The sequence below is a fragment of the Plectrocnemia conspersa genome, unplaced genomic scaffold, assembly GCF_051122295.1.
Source record: "Plectrocnemia conspersa isolate PC_06_02 unplaced genomic scaffold, ASM5112229v1 ptg000010l, whole genome shotgun sequence".
NCBI lineage: Eukaryota > Metazoa > Arthropoda > Insecta > Trichoptera > Polycentropodidae > Plectrocnemia > Plectrocnemia conspersa.
The window spans coordinates 1,984,574-2,002,421 of NW_028277174.1; the positions used below are offsets into that span (position 1 = coordinate 1,984,574).

Consider the following 17,848-nt stretch of genomic DNA (forward strand, 5'->3'; position numbering starts at 1 on the left):
CCCCTCGCGGCTGCGTGTTTTAATTTTTTATATTTCAGGAGAGCAACAGTCGAAAGCGACTGGGTTTAATTTTAATGTAAGCACATTTGCTTAATCGCCAGGATTAATTAATCCTCGGGACGCACATTTGCGAAACGACGAATCCAATTAAGGACCCGGGGCGAGACAACGGTATTTGCGGCCTTAAAACTTGACCTCCCAATACCATAATTTAACTCTGGTCTCGCGTTTTACAAAATGAAAAATATTTTTGTCGTATTGTGTAAAGGATAGTACTTTAAGTGAAGAATGTCCCTTATTTATGATTTTTTAAATCGTAGGCTTTGTTGTGGTGACCGCTTATAATAGAATAGTATTGTATGTCTTAAAGTATTATTTAATTTGAGTTTAATGTAATTAAATAGTGTAAAATTCAAATAAGCAATATATAAAATAAAATGTACATATAATGTAAGCATTTAATAAAATATGTTTGAGAACCTCTGGATTTGCGCCTGCGGTATGCAATACTTTTTATTATAGAAATGCATACATTTTTAATTAACATATATTTTATAAAATAAACGCTCTCTACCGTTTTCGTATGTAATTTACTTGTTAATATTATTATAGGCAATACGATCGACATCGTGTAACACTTATTGCATACCGCAGGCGCAAATCCAAAATGTTACGATGAAAAACCCACTAGAGTGGTGCATTGACTTACGAATTAAATTCATAACGTGGCATAGAACGTAACTTAAATTACTTGTATATCAAATCAATTTTCATCGATAAATTAAATTCAAAAAACTTAAATGGATTAGTGGTAATTGAAATGGTAAATACATACCATCTTAATAAAAAATAAGGTTTATTTTCAAGTACCGAAATATTTTTTTGCCTCATATATAGAGACATTACTCGGTTGTCGAATCAAATTAAATAAAAATTATTTGAACTTCAAAAAACTCGCAAAGCAAGTCACTCGTAAATTGAGGTTTCACTGAATTTTTTTTAATGACATATTTTATAAAATGATTATTATATAATACATTTGCATTTAATTATATATTAGTTTGGTTTATTGAATTTTAATTATTTTGTACGAAATTTCATATTTTTTTATTACAGTAATGCACATATTTTTTTAAATTAAATACCCGTTCTTGACCAATTTTGTAATGTAATTTACCTGTAAATAATAATATAGACACTAGCTTGACGAAACATAAATTATATGGCATACTGCAAGCGTAAATCCAGAAGATAATGTTAAAAATTTATAATATTTTTTTTAACAATTTTATTTACCTGTGAATATTATTATAGGCAATAAGTTCGACAATGTACAAACTTATTGCATATCGCAGGCGCAAATCCAGACGTAACGGTAGAAAACTAACTACACTATGTATTTAAGATTTCATAAGAATTTTGTAATTTATTCGCGATTGGCTAATGACCGTAAGCACTCAAATACAGGGTCATCGGCGTACAGTGATAGTTCTGTTTTTTAAGACTGGAATGTCAGTATATACATAGATTAAAGAGAAACGGCATAAGATTACTTCTCTGAGGTACACTAGCTGGTATTTTACGTAGTATCGAAAATGTATTATTTAGTGAAACAACATAGCTTTGATTCTTTAGACTATAAAATGTGTATAATATAATAGGAGTTGCATATTTTTAAACTTTATACATTAGTGAATCCGTCATGCCATATTTTATTAAGGTCTTTTTTATATCTATCAATAAAAGACCAGACATTTTTTCATAATAAAATTGGCAGATAATAATGTGCTCTATTAGTCTGTAAAATTGATTCATAGTCGAATGACGAATGAACCAGTTTGTTTACGAATAAGTTTGATATTAAGAGATTCGGTTATTCAAGATATTATAATTTTTTCAAATAATTTGCTAAATGACGGCAGTAAACTGATCGGGCGGTAGTGAATATTTTATCAGATGAAATTTTGCCGTCTTTCCGATAATTGGAAAATATCCAAATTATAAGCATGAATTAAATATTTTAGTTTAGTATTTAACCATACAAAAGGAAGGATTTTAATCAATATAATCTATTTGATACCCGTTTACTAATATTGAAAATTTCCTATAAGCATTAATACGTAAGCTCGTTTTAAAATGTAACATTCTATACTCAATTTTATACTCTGTAAATCGTATCGCTTTGTATGAACGGTGTATATATTAATACAAGCAAATAAAGAAAATATATTTAATTAAAATAATAGCGTGACAACGGTTTTTAATAATTTTGCTACGCCACAATAATTTTCTATAATTTGTCATGTGCATTGTTAATTTTGACTGAAAAAAATACTAGGATTGAAAATTAAATAGATACGTTTTAATTATGAAAATAAAATATATTCATAATTTGTATAAAAATTAGAAAAAATCATTAATTAAACTATATAAACAATCATAACACAATCTTCGTAATGAAATCTTCAAACTTTGAGTTCCGTCAACGGGCTCCGTGGCCGAAAAGTGAGTTTTTATTTTTAGAATACATAAAAAGTATCATTGTTTTTTATTTAATGTACATTTGTTAGATTTGACTAAATATTTCAAATATATACTTAGTACGTATAAAGATGTTAATGTCGATCAAACCATATACATCCTAATAAAACGTATTTTTTTATCTTTCGATATTTGGGGATACTATCTTTTACGACATTAATTTTTGCGTAGTCTTCTTATTGCTCACTCGTGGCTTCTAAAAAGAATTATAAACCGTAATAACTATGTACAATAATTAAATTTTAAAAACAATACTTACACAGAAAAGTGTCATTGATATAACATAATAATTTGGCAAGAATGCACACATTTAAATTTTTAAATTATTTTATTAATTAGTGATAATATTTAGAGTAGTAACCATTATTGCATGGAAAAAAATTACCTAGATCCGCGATTCGCAATATGTGTAACAGCCAATGGCCAGTTTATAAATGTGTAGTTTCTTCGAAGTTATCTTATAGACGACATTTTATAATGATTATAAATATATGACTGTACACCTGGAATAATCGATAGGCAAAATATCTAAGAGTGATTTATTTTTAATTACAATGTGGCAAAATATGTATGTATATACGTCATGATTTTTTATCAATTTTTGTGCAATCATTTCTCTTTCGGAACAGTCAAATTCAGGATATTCAGTTACATATTTAGGGGGCGTAGCCCTAGGGGTGGTTGAACTCGCGGCCAGTGAGGCTTTTGTGTGAATCTAGATAAATTGATTTATTAAGTGATATTTACATGTGACAAATTTACGATTTCTCGCGATGAAGGTAAAGGTGGCGCAGGTAGCGATGCCGGTAGATGATTCTCAGGGTTCTTGTGGCTGCGTGCGACGAGTGTCAGGTGTGATCTTTAGTTGTGTCAATGAAGGCGCGTAGCTGGTTCCTGTAGATTGACTGCGTCGCTGGCTCTCTGCCGTCTCCAGCAGTCTCTTGTCTGGTGCCTCAGCCGTCTCGTATTTTGGGCCATCTCGTATGGTGCCTCCGATCGTCTCTACCGTTTTGTCACAAAAGGGATTCTCTTAACGACTCGTGCTGTGTGGTCAAAAAAAATCCCTCTTGTGCCACGATATTTGTCTCATTGTTAATGAATGAACGTTTTTGGTCACAGTCATCAACAATGTCACAATTACCCTTTTAAATATGGACCTATTTGTGTGGTCGCCACACATTAAACTTATGTAAAATGTTCTTCATATAAAGAAGACAGTGACTTTAATTTGAGATGATTCACTTTTTGTTTTTATATACCGATTCTACGTTATATATATGTCATCAAATTGTTTTATCATTGCTTCTAAACAATAATTAAAAACTTAATAATAATACCTTTCTCAAAAGCTAAACATTGAACACATTATTACTACTAATGAAATCCATAAATGAAATTTAAACTACATACAAAGAACAAAATTAACGAAAGTAACCGTAGAGTTTTAAATACGTAGATTGGCATCTCTTCTTCGACTGATAAGTTGTCTCAATACTATATTTTTAATTTTTTTGCCATACATAAATATTATTAGATCTTTCATTGCTTCTAAAAATTAACTGTAAACGATACGATACTGTAAAATAAACAAACACAAGAAGTTGAGGGTTCGGTATTTGCACACTTGTGAGCTAGTATATTATACAATATATTGTAGATCTCTATTTTTTTAATGACGGATGTCGTGAGGCGAAATTTTGACATTGCCCGCATCCGATTTTGTTCACAAACTGGAAATTGTCTGTGCACGCCCTGAATATGAATGCGAAAGATTTCCCGGCGTGCTTGAATATTAATTAAATCCGAATTAAAACAAGGGAAACGAGCACAGAGGCGTCACGTGGCCGAGTCATGCGGCGGTCCAAGCTAACACACGTACACTTATTCAACTGGCAATCCGTGCGTGCATATTGCATTATTAAGTGAGTGATGGCAAAGTAATTACTTTTTGAACAAAAAAATTGTCATTTGATTAGGAATAATTTATTATGTATTTAAAATATTCTTACCCCTTATTTTTGAAAATAGGAAAATTAGGTTTAAATTGACGGTTTATGACTATCCTTTTTTTAAGTACATTAATTATATTAATATATGGGTCTATCTGTTCCATAAGAACTCAACAGTAACGATGTGATATTTGCACATCTTTATTATTTTTTTATTTACTTAATTTCGCATGAGTAATATATTTAAAAAATGTGTTATTTAAAATATACAAAACATATTTAACGTTAGCACTAAGAACACGTGTATTCACAAAGCACATTCTTATAATAAATTACTTGAAAAATAAAAAACTTTTTACAGACTACACCGTCGCACAGTGGGGTATTTGCTCGATCTGGGCTGCCAAAATTATTTCTCGACTTTAGTTGATTCCATAAGTGCTCTTAGTCAAATTTATAATATTATAAGTGTTAAAAATACATTATAGAAAAAAAAAATTTAAAAAAAAGTAAAAAAAAAAAAATTATTTATTTTTTATGAAATATTTCATGAAACTTTATTTAAATAAGTATTAAAGTATTTCTTAAATTGTAGGCCCAAGGAAGAGGAATTCCGTGTTGAACGGTCGTGCAAATTTCACAACGTCAAGTTTTCAAAATAAAAAATAAATTGTATATGTCACAAAGTTTGATATTTGCTGTTTTTCTTACCAAGAAAAAGTATTTGACTAGTATTTTATCATTATCTTTATCGTTTTCATTTTTAAATATGTGTATATTTGGTGATTTTAAACAAATTATTATTTTATTTTATTAGTACGCGATCCACAATTTGAGGTTTACTGATTTTACCATGGTGATCATATTATTAAAAAAAAACAATCATTATGAAACTGTATTTTAAATTTGACGTTAATGCCTCACCTAATTAAAAAGTTACAATAGTTTAAAACGTTTAGGTCCTAACTTTCGCGACTAAGCCCCGTCCCATTTTTAAGAATAATGGTATGCAATGTGTTAAAACCCGCAAAAATCCGCAGCCAATTTTACATGTATCGTAAAGAGAAAGATTTAAGCTTTATATTGTATAAAAAATCTACATTAAAAAGTGGTATGAAATATAACTAATGAACTTAAAATTAGAAAAAAAAATTGGAAAAAATACTAAAATACTCATAATCGACTTTTGGCCGCCCAGATCGATCAAATACCCCACCGTGCATCGATTAATTAGTCGCAGAGAGTCTATTAAACTATGCTTTTTGATATATTTTTTTCGTGTTGACCTTTGTAAAACTACTTAAAGACGTCTACACCCGAGACAAAGGAGTTGCATTCATTAAAGATTCAGCAAGAGAGTACTTTTCAGTGTCATCGCTGTTATTTAATCCTTATCCAGCAACAACAAACATAATATAAAAGCTTGCCCTTTCCTCCAGAGATTTTGAGACTAAAAACATACAATCTACTATAGGCAGGACTATCTGACAGCTCAGGAATACTCACATTATGATATTCAATTGAAATTAAAAAAACAATTATTTACTGGGTATTCTTAAATAAATAGCGAAGACCGCTAGTGGCACCGCTTAGTCTTTGTTCTTTACTTGACATCGTGAGGATGCAACCCCAAAGACTGCGCATCTAACGCTTCAGCGATTTGAGCCAGTAAACAATAGAGTTTTTTATGTAGATACTAGAGATACGATACAGAAGGTTCTTTAGAGTACGCTCGGGATAAGGATGCCGGTTTGTTATTGTGTGCGTGTACATGTATATAAGAGGGAGAAGCGATGTAGCGTGTACTTCGTTGTCTCGCTTTCTCTTTAAAGGACAGTCGCTGATTCGTCAACGCTGGTATTCGTCATTAAAGTTCAGTGTGGCACAGAAGTTCGATCTTCTCTAGTGATTTATTTTAGATAATTTTGTGTTGATATTGGTTTAACCCAGATATGCCCACTGTCCCATGGGTAGGTCACTAAGCTCGTGCCACTGTTTTTTATTTATAAATGAAATTTTAAGAGAGCAAAATTTCTTGGACATATCTGGGTTAATTCATATCAAGGCTTCAAATATACACTGTAAGTTATTCGTTCTCTTAAGCGTGGATTAAGATATTTTAATTATTTTTCCATTAATCCGTACGTTGTTGGTTTTTTTACACTATTCTCTGTAAGGCTTAAAAAAGTTATTATTCTTATCGTTGCGTCAATGATAATTTTTTAATCTATTCAATGGATTTTATTGATTTAATAGAATCGTCGAGCCATTAAACAATCTGCGAATAATTTCTTTCCCATTTTATATCTTTTTGCTTTTGCAGAATAGCTAAAGACTTTAGTATTTTTTTGACTAGTGAAAGATTTTGAATTTTGCAAATAAAAAATTAATGACATCAATGTCTGGTTTCTTTGATTATAATATATATTTTTAATTATCCGTTGAAATTTCCAACTTAGCTCAGATGTATGTATGTTAAATAAACATATATTTTCTTTTAAAATAAAAAAAAAAATATTCTGAGCGAAATTGTTTTGAGCCACACAGTTCACGCACACAATAACAAACCGGAATCCTTATCCCGAGCGTACTCTACCTTCATCTCAAGAACGTATCGTTACTCCGACGCTTATACAATGAGCTCCAACCACGCACAGGCGCTTAAACTACCATGGCTGTAAACATGTTAGAATTTTATCTTTTCAAAAATACTTTCCTAAACTACGTTTAAATCATATTGAATAAAATAGAAAACGATTCTATTGAATTTTTCCAGAGTTTGTCAATTTTCATATTTTTTTTTTAAATCCAAGAACTAGCTTTCAAGTTTTAAAATCGGTTGTTTATTTAGTTTAGCATATATAATGAGTTATTATTATTAAACAGATAAATATTCACACTTTTTGTAAAAAATCGTATACTGATTTTAACATTTTTTCTAAAAATACTTATATTAATCTTTACAACATACGGCTGTATTAATTTATATTTTTATTATAGAAGGTTTTTTAATTTTTTTGGCCTTATACCAATGAGTATTTCTTAAGTTTGCATCCGCTACATATAAGTATAGTCGACTCCCTATAGCATAGAGATTGGGACTTCGTTGTAGTAATACTACGTTATAGGGGACTAGACACCCATATAAAATTTGAGGTTTGGTTCTCTCAACTGTATTTTGTGAAATTAACGAAATCAGCAAATCAATTTTTTAAATGACCTTGTTTTTAGTTTGTAAACAAGAGCACTTACATTATGTTCTTATTGCGATACGCACGCGAAAAATGTCATTGATTTTGCGAGTGCCAGAGGAGTCAAACACAACCGTTTTTTAAGTTATTTTTTTAAATAAATAATGAAACGTATATATAAATTATCAATTTTATTTCTGCATTATATTTTTTTAAGATATTAATAAAAACCTATTTATTATAATAAAAAAATAGTGGTAGAAATGAAAAAAGTTTAATATCTCAAATCGTGTAATTATGCATTTTATTATTGTCAGTGACATCTAATATCATGTTCCATCGAGAACTTCTTAATACCTTAATTTCATTATCACTTTCATTCATAACAGGATAATTTTCTTTATTGTCTTATGTCTGCATTTTTTTTGAATTTTACAATATGGTGCTTGACATTTTTCTAATTGATTTTTTAATTCAGCGGATCGCTTTGTGGAACAATCGTGTTGAAAAAATTATTATATTTACATAGGTCAATTTTAATTTAAGTTTAGAAAGATAAAATTTAATGTTGGATATAAAGTGTATCATATCATATATCTAAATATATTTTATGATTCAATAATACTTTATAATCATCTAGAAATATTTTTATGGCCAATTGTATGAAATGTATACTTTAGTTTTACAATTAATATTTGTACTAATTTACAAATATTAACTTAAGAGCGCTGTATAATTAATCAGAAGTGACGTATTTTATTGCTCAAAAATAAAGTAGAACAGACAATTTTGTAATTAGAAAATACTAACTGTATTTGCACAGATTGTTATCAGGCAAAAAGTAGATGTTTTCAATGACGTATCCGATGCGCTTTCACTATAAAAGTGAAAAGCTGCTCCAATCTGTAATCATTTCTGATCAAGTAGAATTTGAAACAAGATCAGATATTCAAGAATATCAATGATGTGGCTTCTGAGAGTATTTTTGATTTTGACAATAACTATTGTGAGTACTTGAAACGAAAATGTTGTATCAATTATATTAATTTGCGATTTCACTAGTTTTTCTAACGTAAAATTTTTAGATCCAATATTATTTAACAATTTCTTGGCAAAATTTATAAATCTTGCTTAAACTAATAAGTTTTATTATAAATATCAACCATAAATTTATTAAAAATTGTTAAGCCAAAAATAATAATTTTGGATTATTTTAATTTCTCAGTCTCTTGTTATTCTTTCTATACACAGCTATTGTATATTTAATGAGTTTTTTGATCATTTATGTATAACATTAATATATGTCGATCCATGAGACCGAAGATTAATGTTAAAAGTAGTTTTCTAATTACGAAGCATTAAGCAATATTGTGAATTATATTAGCACATATTTTTTAGGCATTTGCTTACGCAGCAAAAGGATTACCTGGCGATAAAGGAGCAGCTGGTGATAAAGGAGTGATCGGTGAGCAAGGGCCAATCGGTGAAAAAGGAGTGATCGGTGATAAAGGACCAATCGGCGATAAAGGAGCAACTGGTGTTATTGGACCAAACGGTGATAAAGGGCTAATCGGTGATAAAGGGCAAACTGGTGATAAAGGGCAAACCGGTGATAAAGGAGCTAAAGGTAATCAAGGAACTAAAGGTGAAAATGGTGATCAAGGGACTTCAGGAACTCCCGGTACTAAAGGAGTCGACGGTGATAAAGGAAATGAAGGTTTGAATGGAGAAAACGGTGCAAATGGACAACAAGGTGCACAAGGAGGTAATGGGAGTAAAGGAGAAGATGGTGTTAAAGGAGCGAAAGGTGAAGTGGGAGAAAAGGGTGGTATAGGAATTCCTGGTAGTAATGGAACTAATGGTTTAAATGGAGACCAAGGGATTAAGGGAGAAAACGGTAGTAAAGGTGCTATTGGAGATAAAGGAGATAAAGGAGAAAATGGGGGTATCGGTGAAAAAGGAGATACGGGTGAAATGGGAGACAAAGGGATAAAGGGACTCGACGGCGATAAAGGACCTAAGGGTGAAATAGGAAATAAAGGGGTTAAGGGAGAAGATGGAAACAAAGGACAAATAGGTGATAATGGTGATAAAGGGATGAAAGGAATTAATGGGGATAAAGGACAGGACGGCGATAAAGGACTTTCTGGGAATATAGGAGTTCTCGGTATTTCAGGACCACAAGGACTTACTGGATTCTCTGGAAATCAAGGGCTTGCGGGTGCACCAGGGATTTGTCATTTTACGTACAATCATCATAAAATTGTCGAATTGAGTAAAAAAATATATTTAGAACTATTAAAGCACCATGCTAAGAAGCATTGTAAAGAATCGCATGAACGGAATAAAGTTGAAACCCATCAACCAGATACCTTATTCCATCATTCTGCTTATTTTATAAATTATTGCCAGCTAAAAGACAGAAACGCAAAAAATGAGAACGTATTAAAAAAAATTCTAAACGCGCATGTCAGAATATAATCTGAACAAATCTGTTAATTCTAAGCTTAAATATTTTTTTTATTACTAGTGTGCTTAAGTCTTGACTAAAATAAATTACTAATTTAATTTGTAATATTTTATTGTAAATATACTTATTTGATTCTATAAAATGTTTTTTTTAACTTAGATTGAGAAAACTACATTTAAAATATATGCTATGTAAATAAAAAGTCTCTTAATACAGACGAATTTTATACTAAATATCAGTCGCAATGGCGGCAAGCTCTTTACACTATATCTAAATATAAAATACTAATCTACACTTCTACTTATATCATTTTTTTGTAGTGGTGGCAGACTATAATTGTCTCCAAATTTTATTTTCACTAAAAATAATAATTCAAATTCCAAAAAGGTTTTTATTATTTACTCGCAAATGGTTTTACGCCGTAAGCATCCTTTAATATACCTGTGTAATATACCTTATAAAATGTCACATTGCAATTTCTTCATTTTTTTTGTCATTATTATTGTATGTATATGCAATAAAGAGAATCGGACCAAGAAAATTTCTCTGAGGATGTTTAACAGAGAATTTTAGCACTGATGAAGTATTATTATTTAAGGTTATAATATTAGTGCATTATTTATGTGTGGCATATTTTTAAAATAAATTATTAGGTTACTAAGCGGTTACTAACGGTATTAAAGATGCTTAAAAAATAATAAATTTATTTTCCAGAAAGATTTTATTTCATGTTTTATCTAAATGAAGCTATATTACCAAACAAGTTTTTATTGACATCCAGAAATTATATCTAGAAGCTCACCTCAATATCATATTTGCCTCTGATATTTATATTTTGTGCATTGTTTATGCTACTTTGCCATTTGCTATTTTACATTAATAATTTTCAGTGAGTTTTTCTTGATTTGATTTATATTAATGTATCTTGAAAAAATAGGCTATATGATTTCAAGCAGCTATTTTTAAATTTGATTGTAAGTCTCTCTGAGCCTACAAAAGATCGTTATAATACTTAACAAAAAAAAATCTCTTATTATGATACAAATAAAAGTTCTCTCTCTCTCTCTTAATTTTAAGCATGATAGATATATTGCCATACAAATTATATATTTTGATTAACAATTTAATATTATAATCTATGTTTAATATATATATATACTACTAGTATTAAAAGTAAATTGGTCTATAAAATATTAAAACTTGAATAAGTATAAAGTAAATATGGCAAAATTCGCGTTTCAAAGATAGCTTACACAAATAATTTTAAATACACCTGTTTAAAGGTAAACACTACGCTAAATAATAAAAGTTTGTAAATAGAAAAAGATTTGCATTAAAAATGTTCTAATAAGAAATTATTATATGACCTAATTATAAATTATTAAAAGTATTTAATAAATAAATAAAATAAATAAACTAATTTTACGGGCAATTTATTTATTTTTTTTCCATTTTAAAAATTTTGAATTTAATTCAATTTTGTTAAAATTTAAAATTATAAGTGTAGGTTATCTACGTTTTTAAAAGTTATATATATATATATATATATATATATATATATATATATATATATATATATATATATATATATATATATATATATATATATATATATATATATATATATATATATATATATATATATATATATATATATATATATAGGTACAAATTGTTTGAAATAAAGGTTGTAAAATTGAACTGAACTACAAATAATTTAGAACACTAGTTGCAAGGGATAGCGATGCTTAAAAGCTACTTCTGTACCAAATATTTTAAAACAAATATGATTCGTTTAAATAGAATATATATTTAAATTTAAGAACTACATACATTTAATAAGACTACAATGAGATGACTTGAATTTGGTCAAGCCATAGGCAATTATTTCTGCCTTTGTGTCAAAACTTGCTTTATATTTTACAAAGAAAATTTGGGTCGATGAAAATTTTTTTAGTTTCCATACCTCTAATTGATGAAAGCCAAATTATCACTTAAATGAGAGTGGATTAAATTGTAAACATACTATAAATTAAAATTAAAATTTAATAATAGGTATCAAGAATTTTGGCTTTGAAGGCAAATTTCAATATTATATTCAGCATTATAGGCAGCAGAGAATATTTTTTTGCTGCAAATTAATCATTTTATTTAGCCAAAAGAAAATTTAATCTGGTTAATAATCTATTAAAAAAAAAATAAACAAATTATTAACAGTATTGCTTATGACAAAAATGTTACTAAATATTAAAAAAATAATGTAATTACACAAAACTTAGCCTTTTTACTAATAACATTATACACGTATACATTTCTTTAGCAATGCTGGTAATATTTTTTTATTAAATACTTTTTAAAGTCAGTTTTTCTATTTAATATATTGTAAAGATCCCCTAAGAGGGGGTGCTATTGAATCACTTTTTGATAAAGTAGTCTTTGACCCAAAGAAGCAAAATCAAACTACTCTGTGTTGAGAAAACATGACAATAAATAATGCGCGATATATACTATTGTTCTTCTACCTCACTGTTATCGATCGCCGGTGTGCCCATCTGGCAGTTTAACTTTCAAGGTGTGTGCAAGAAACAATGCAATTGAGGCAAAGAGAAACATACCGAGAAACACGCGTCCAGAAATGCACAAGAAGAGACTCCAATGAATCCAGTACAAAACACATCAGCAGATCGTCCAGCATCATCGCAAGAACATATCACATGTATCATGACAGATTACAGACGACAATAATTCAACTCAACACTTAAGCGAAGACTCTCTGACTTTTAAGATCTGTCAATATGATGACCCTAAAATTAAAGGTCGAAATATCTATAAGTACACTAAAACAAACTTATAAATTTTAACCTATACTATATACATATGTATATGACACATTACAAAACAGCCACAGAAGCAAGAAAAATATGCGTTAATTTAGCTAAGCAAATTTAACATTTAAATGAGAAGAATTAATAATATATTGTAAAACACCACAATCTGACATTATAGAAAAATCAATTATTATATTTAAACATGTTTACTTTTGAACTCATACTTTAGTTTCAGCATATATAAATAATTTTTATGGTAAATTATATTATTATAATTTATATAAATTCGTTAAAAACTTTATTATAGAAAGATTATAAAAAGCATGAATTAGATCTTACGCTGATGTGTTTTAATTCGGTGTGGAATCAAAACTATCTACAACGTTGAAGGTTCTTAACGGATTTGTCTAACAAAAGGAACGGTTAAACACGGATCGGGTTGAAAAGTATCCGTTAATTTATGGTATTATCACGTGCCGACATTAAATAAATCTGCAACTTAAATGTATTCACATGGCAACATACTAAATCCGGCGGAAAGTGCACTTGAAGTTGTAACATTCCCTCTGTAAATGTTTAGTTTTATTTGTAAAACTACTTAGCAAATGTTTTTGTAAACAAACAGTAAATGTATAAATTAAATTCAAAGCAATATTTAAATCATAGCATTAACTACAGAAATTTTAGGCATTCTTGGTATACGTTATGTATATCAAGTTAAAAATCGTCTATGCGAATCGAATATGAACCTACGACTTAATTTGAACAGTATAACTTGACAATTTTTATGAATGCGTCATGATGGTCATATTACAGCATTATACCAATAATAAATATAAAAAAACACCTAAAATCAATGAGCACCATGCAGCGCCTCATTGCTCCCGCAGAAAATATATTTGTATTTAGAAAGATCGTTAAGGAGCTGGATGGCCCAAGCAAGTGAAGCATTCTAAAGCGTCAAAGCCATGACACACAATAATAAGGGACGCAATCGCGACTCTCTAGGGGACTCAAAACTCGCAGCTTGAAATCACCGAGCATTGCCAGGTTTTAAACATCGCTCTTTAGCAACGTTAAGAACTGCTTAACTAAAATACGCTATAAAACAATATACGTTATAAGCAATGTTTCTCTCTTTTTTATGTAAAAACATCTGTAAATGTAAATTTCCTATGTAAATTACTAATAATTATATAGCTAATAAAAGTCTCAGAGAATCATGGTGACTGCTTGACTAAACCAAATGAGACGATCGAAGTAGAAGCAACTGCTTTTTTAGCTTCTAAGTCTCGCTTTGATAAGTTTAACTTAGCTCCGCTTGCGAGAATAGCCAAACTTCGCAATATATTTCAAAGTAATAAAATTGAGAGCTTGTTCCAAATGAAAGTGATAACGGAAGTCTTGACAAAAAAAATATCTAAAATCTCTTAAAATATTTTTCGTGCAACAGATTTTTTGAAGTCTAACAATTTAAGTGAAAATTTATTTTATTGCTATTAATATCGATATTAAATCTTAGCAAAGAAATATAATATATAGTTTTTCAATGTTTCATGTTGTAAGCCTAAGTTAATTCAAAGGAAAATCTATTACTTTTATGAGCCCTTGCAAAACTTATTTTGTCGCAACGATTATAGAAGATCCCGATAACTTTTATATATATTAGTATTAAACTAATTTATATAATATACTACTGTACTTATACTTGTATTTGTGTTTTTAATTTAGGAATATTGCTATTTCCTGTTTATTTGTATAATTAACCTTTTATTATTAATTTAAGAGCGTGATATAAATATACATGGAATATAATTTTTTGTTATTAATAAAAGCCAATTTTATTGCTCAAAAATACTTTTTTAACACACTTTTTTGTAAATAAAATATACTAATTATATTTGCACAGATTGTTAATGGACAAAAATGACGTATTCGATGCGCTTTCACTATAAAAGTAAAAAGCTGCTCCAATTAGTAATCATTCTTTATCTAGAAGAATTTGAAAGAAGATCGGATACTTAAGCAAAATAATGATGTGGCTTTTGAGACTACTTTTGATTTTTACAATAACTGTTGTAAGTATTTATAAACTTTGAACGAAATTTTTGTTTCTAATATAATTATTTGCAATTTCATTTGGAACTATTATTTACTATATATATATATGTATGTCTAATACCTTGGTAAAAGCTAATAATCTAGTCTAGCCATAAATCAATATTTATTTAAATTGTAAATTTAAAAAAATATTGATTTATGGGTTAACAACACAACATAATTTATACAATAGTTAGAACAAAACAGGCGCTAAAACCCTTCTCGAAAGAAAGACTTTTTAAGACATATCTTTAAATATTAATTAAAATAATAAGTATATATAAATAACAAAATATAGTAATAATAAGTTTTTAGTATTGTTATTAGCAATATAAAAGTTTTGGTGTAAAATTATAATATGTAAATTTATTTTTAGGCATTAGCTAAAGGAGCCAATACAGGCGATAAAGGAGAACCTGGTGATAAGGGACTACCAGGTGATAAGGGACTACCAGGTAATCAGGGACCAATAGGTGATAAAGGACCACCAGGTGATAAAGGACTAATAGGTGATACAGGACCAGCCGGTATCAAAGGAGAAAATGGCGATAAAGGAGTAAAAGGTGACATTGGGGCAAATGGTGATAAAGGAGCAATTGGCGATCAAGGACAGACCGGTGATCCTGGAGATAAAGGGTTAAAGGGTGATGCTGGTACTAATGGTGCTGAAGGTAATAAAGGACAACCTGGGGTCCAAGGTGCTCCCGGTACTAACGGAATTAAAGGTGCTGATGGAAATCTTGGCGTTAAAGGAGATCCCGGAGACAAAGGATATGACGGTGAAAAGGGTGGCAAAGGAGATATAGGAGATGTTGGTGTTAAGGGAATCGACGGTCAGAATGGAATAAATGGACAAAAGGGAGATATTGGCGATAAAGGAGGTGCCGGTGATAAAGGAGACAAAGGAGGCAAAGGAGATGTTGGTGATAAAGGAGATATTGGGGATAAAGGAGATAAAGGAGACGTGGGAGAAAACGGCAATAAAGGAGAAAAGGGTGATATTGGAGCGAAAGGGGAAAATGGAAATATAGGTGATAAAGGGCTTGATGGTAATCAAGGGAAAAAAGGGGATACTGGAGAGGCTGGTATTAATGGACAAGAAGGTGTTAAAGGACAAATTGGTGCTAAAGGGCTCGACGGTTCAGAAGGGCCTCAAGGACCACTAGGTTTTGCTGGTCCATTAGGAGAACGTGGACCACCAGGTCCTCCAGGAGAATGCCATTGTCCACATGAGGAAGAAAAGATAGTAGAATTGTGTAAAAATATATATTTAGAACTTTTAAAGCACCACGACACAAGGAATTCCGACGAATCAGTCAAATTATATCTACCAGTTGATTTATTTCATCCACACATCACATCTGACGAAGACAAATCTATTAAATGTAATGCACATGCAAGATCATAATCTAAACAAAAATTATAATTAATTTTATGTTTTAATTTTAAATTTTATATTTTATTTTAATAAACTTATTTTCTTTATTAAACTAGTTATTTTTTAGTCTATTCATGGTAAACAAAATATTTCTTGTAAAAAAGTGTATTATTATTTTTTACATATAACAAAGCACATTATTAAAAGTAGAAAATCTCATTATGTAAAAGTAACTTCACCATACATCAAAACTTGAATAAAAAACAAATTACCAAGCTATTGTTTTAAGGATGTAGCTACTGTAGTTTTTAGGTCTGATTTATAATTATTTTTCTTGCCCTATGCTTTTTTCAAATATTAAGAAATAATTTTAATGTAACTTTTACTGTTTATTACAATAAATAAGAATACATAGTATTTTCTTTACAATCTTAAGATATAAGTAATGATTTTTATTTAAAGAAAAAATAAAATGCGTCATTTAAGAACTGTAGCTAATTATTGGCGACTCAAAGTAACAGTATGGTTGAAGCATGTTTAAAGATAACTTAAGACTAAAATCGTGCATGTTTTTATCTAAAGAGTGGGGAGTGATTTATCTATAGCAGCTTTTCTGCCTTTAAATTGTCAAACAAATCAGAGAAGATCGACAACCCTCTCATATAACCGCTTCCTCATTAGTCTCATGTAATAATATCGTTAACTAGTATATGTCGCTATCAGAAGTAGAGTTACAATAGTTAGTCTTGAAGGTAGCGGAGTCTTCGCTGGAGAGTCAAGTTGCATTATTGTCGGCTCTGATTTGGTGTAATGTGTTTTTTTTATGATGCTGGACGATCTACTACGGTGTCTGCCTCTGGTACATTCTGTAGTGAAAGCGTAACATTTAGTTAGGCATTTTTGAGTGACTATTTGAAAAATAATACATTTAATAATGCTATTCAATGTAAGATAAATCACATGCTAAACCAAGTGAAATGATCGAAGTAAAAGCAGTTGGTTTTAGGCTTTTAAAGCTTGCTTTAATAAATTAAGCTTGGCAAGATTGATTAAGTTTGTGATAAGTTGGAGATTAAATTCAAAATTAAAGTGATGGCGAAAGTCTTGACAAAAAATAATTCTTTTAATCTTGTATAATATTTTTCGTGCAACCGATATAAGATAAGACTATCGTTGTTTTTCTACGATATAATACTGTTTTTATCAATTTAAAAATATTGCTACTGTCTGTTTATCTTAAAATATTTTTGATAAGGGTCTAGCCAGATATAAAGGAGAATTTGGGGATATAGGAGGAATGGGTGATAAAGGACCAAACAGTTATTTTGGATATACAGGATGAAAAGGTGACAATGGTGTTCTTGGTGCTTATGGACCCATGAGACAGTTAC

General features: G+C 29.6%; 1 protein-coding gene across 1 annotated transcript in view; it reads left to right on the forward strand.

The window, feature by feature from the left end:
* LOC148230301 (uncharacterized) overlaps positions 1 to 16,569 on the forward strand; it is a 29,486-nt gene extending 12,917 nt beyond the window's left edge. The window contains exons 3-4 of the mRNA XM_088195509.1: positions 9,080 to 10,159; positions 15,456 to 16,569. Coding sequence (XP_088051635.1) covers positions 9,080 to 10,159; positions 15,456 to 16,487 — 2,112 coding nt within the window. The 3' untranslated portion in view covers positions 16,488 to 16,569. The remainder of the gene's footprint in view (positions 1 to 9,079; positions 10,160 to 15,455) is intronic.
* The last annotated feature ends 1,279 nt before the right edge of the window (positions 16,570 to 17,848 follow it).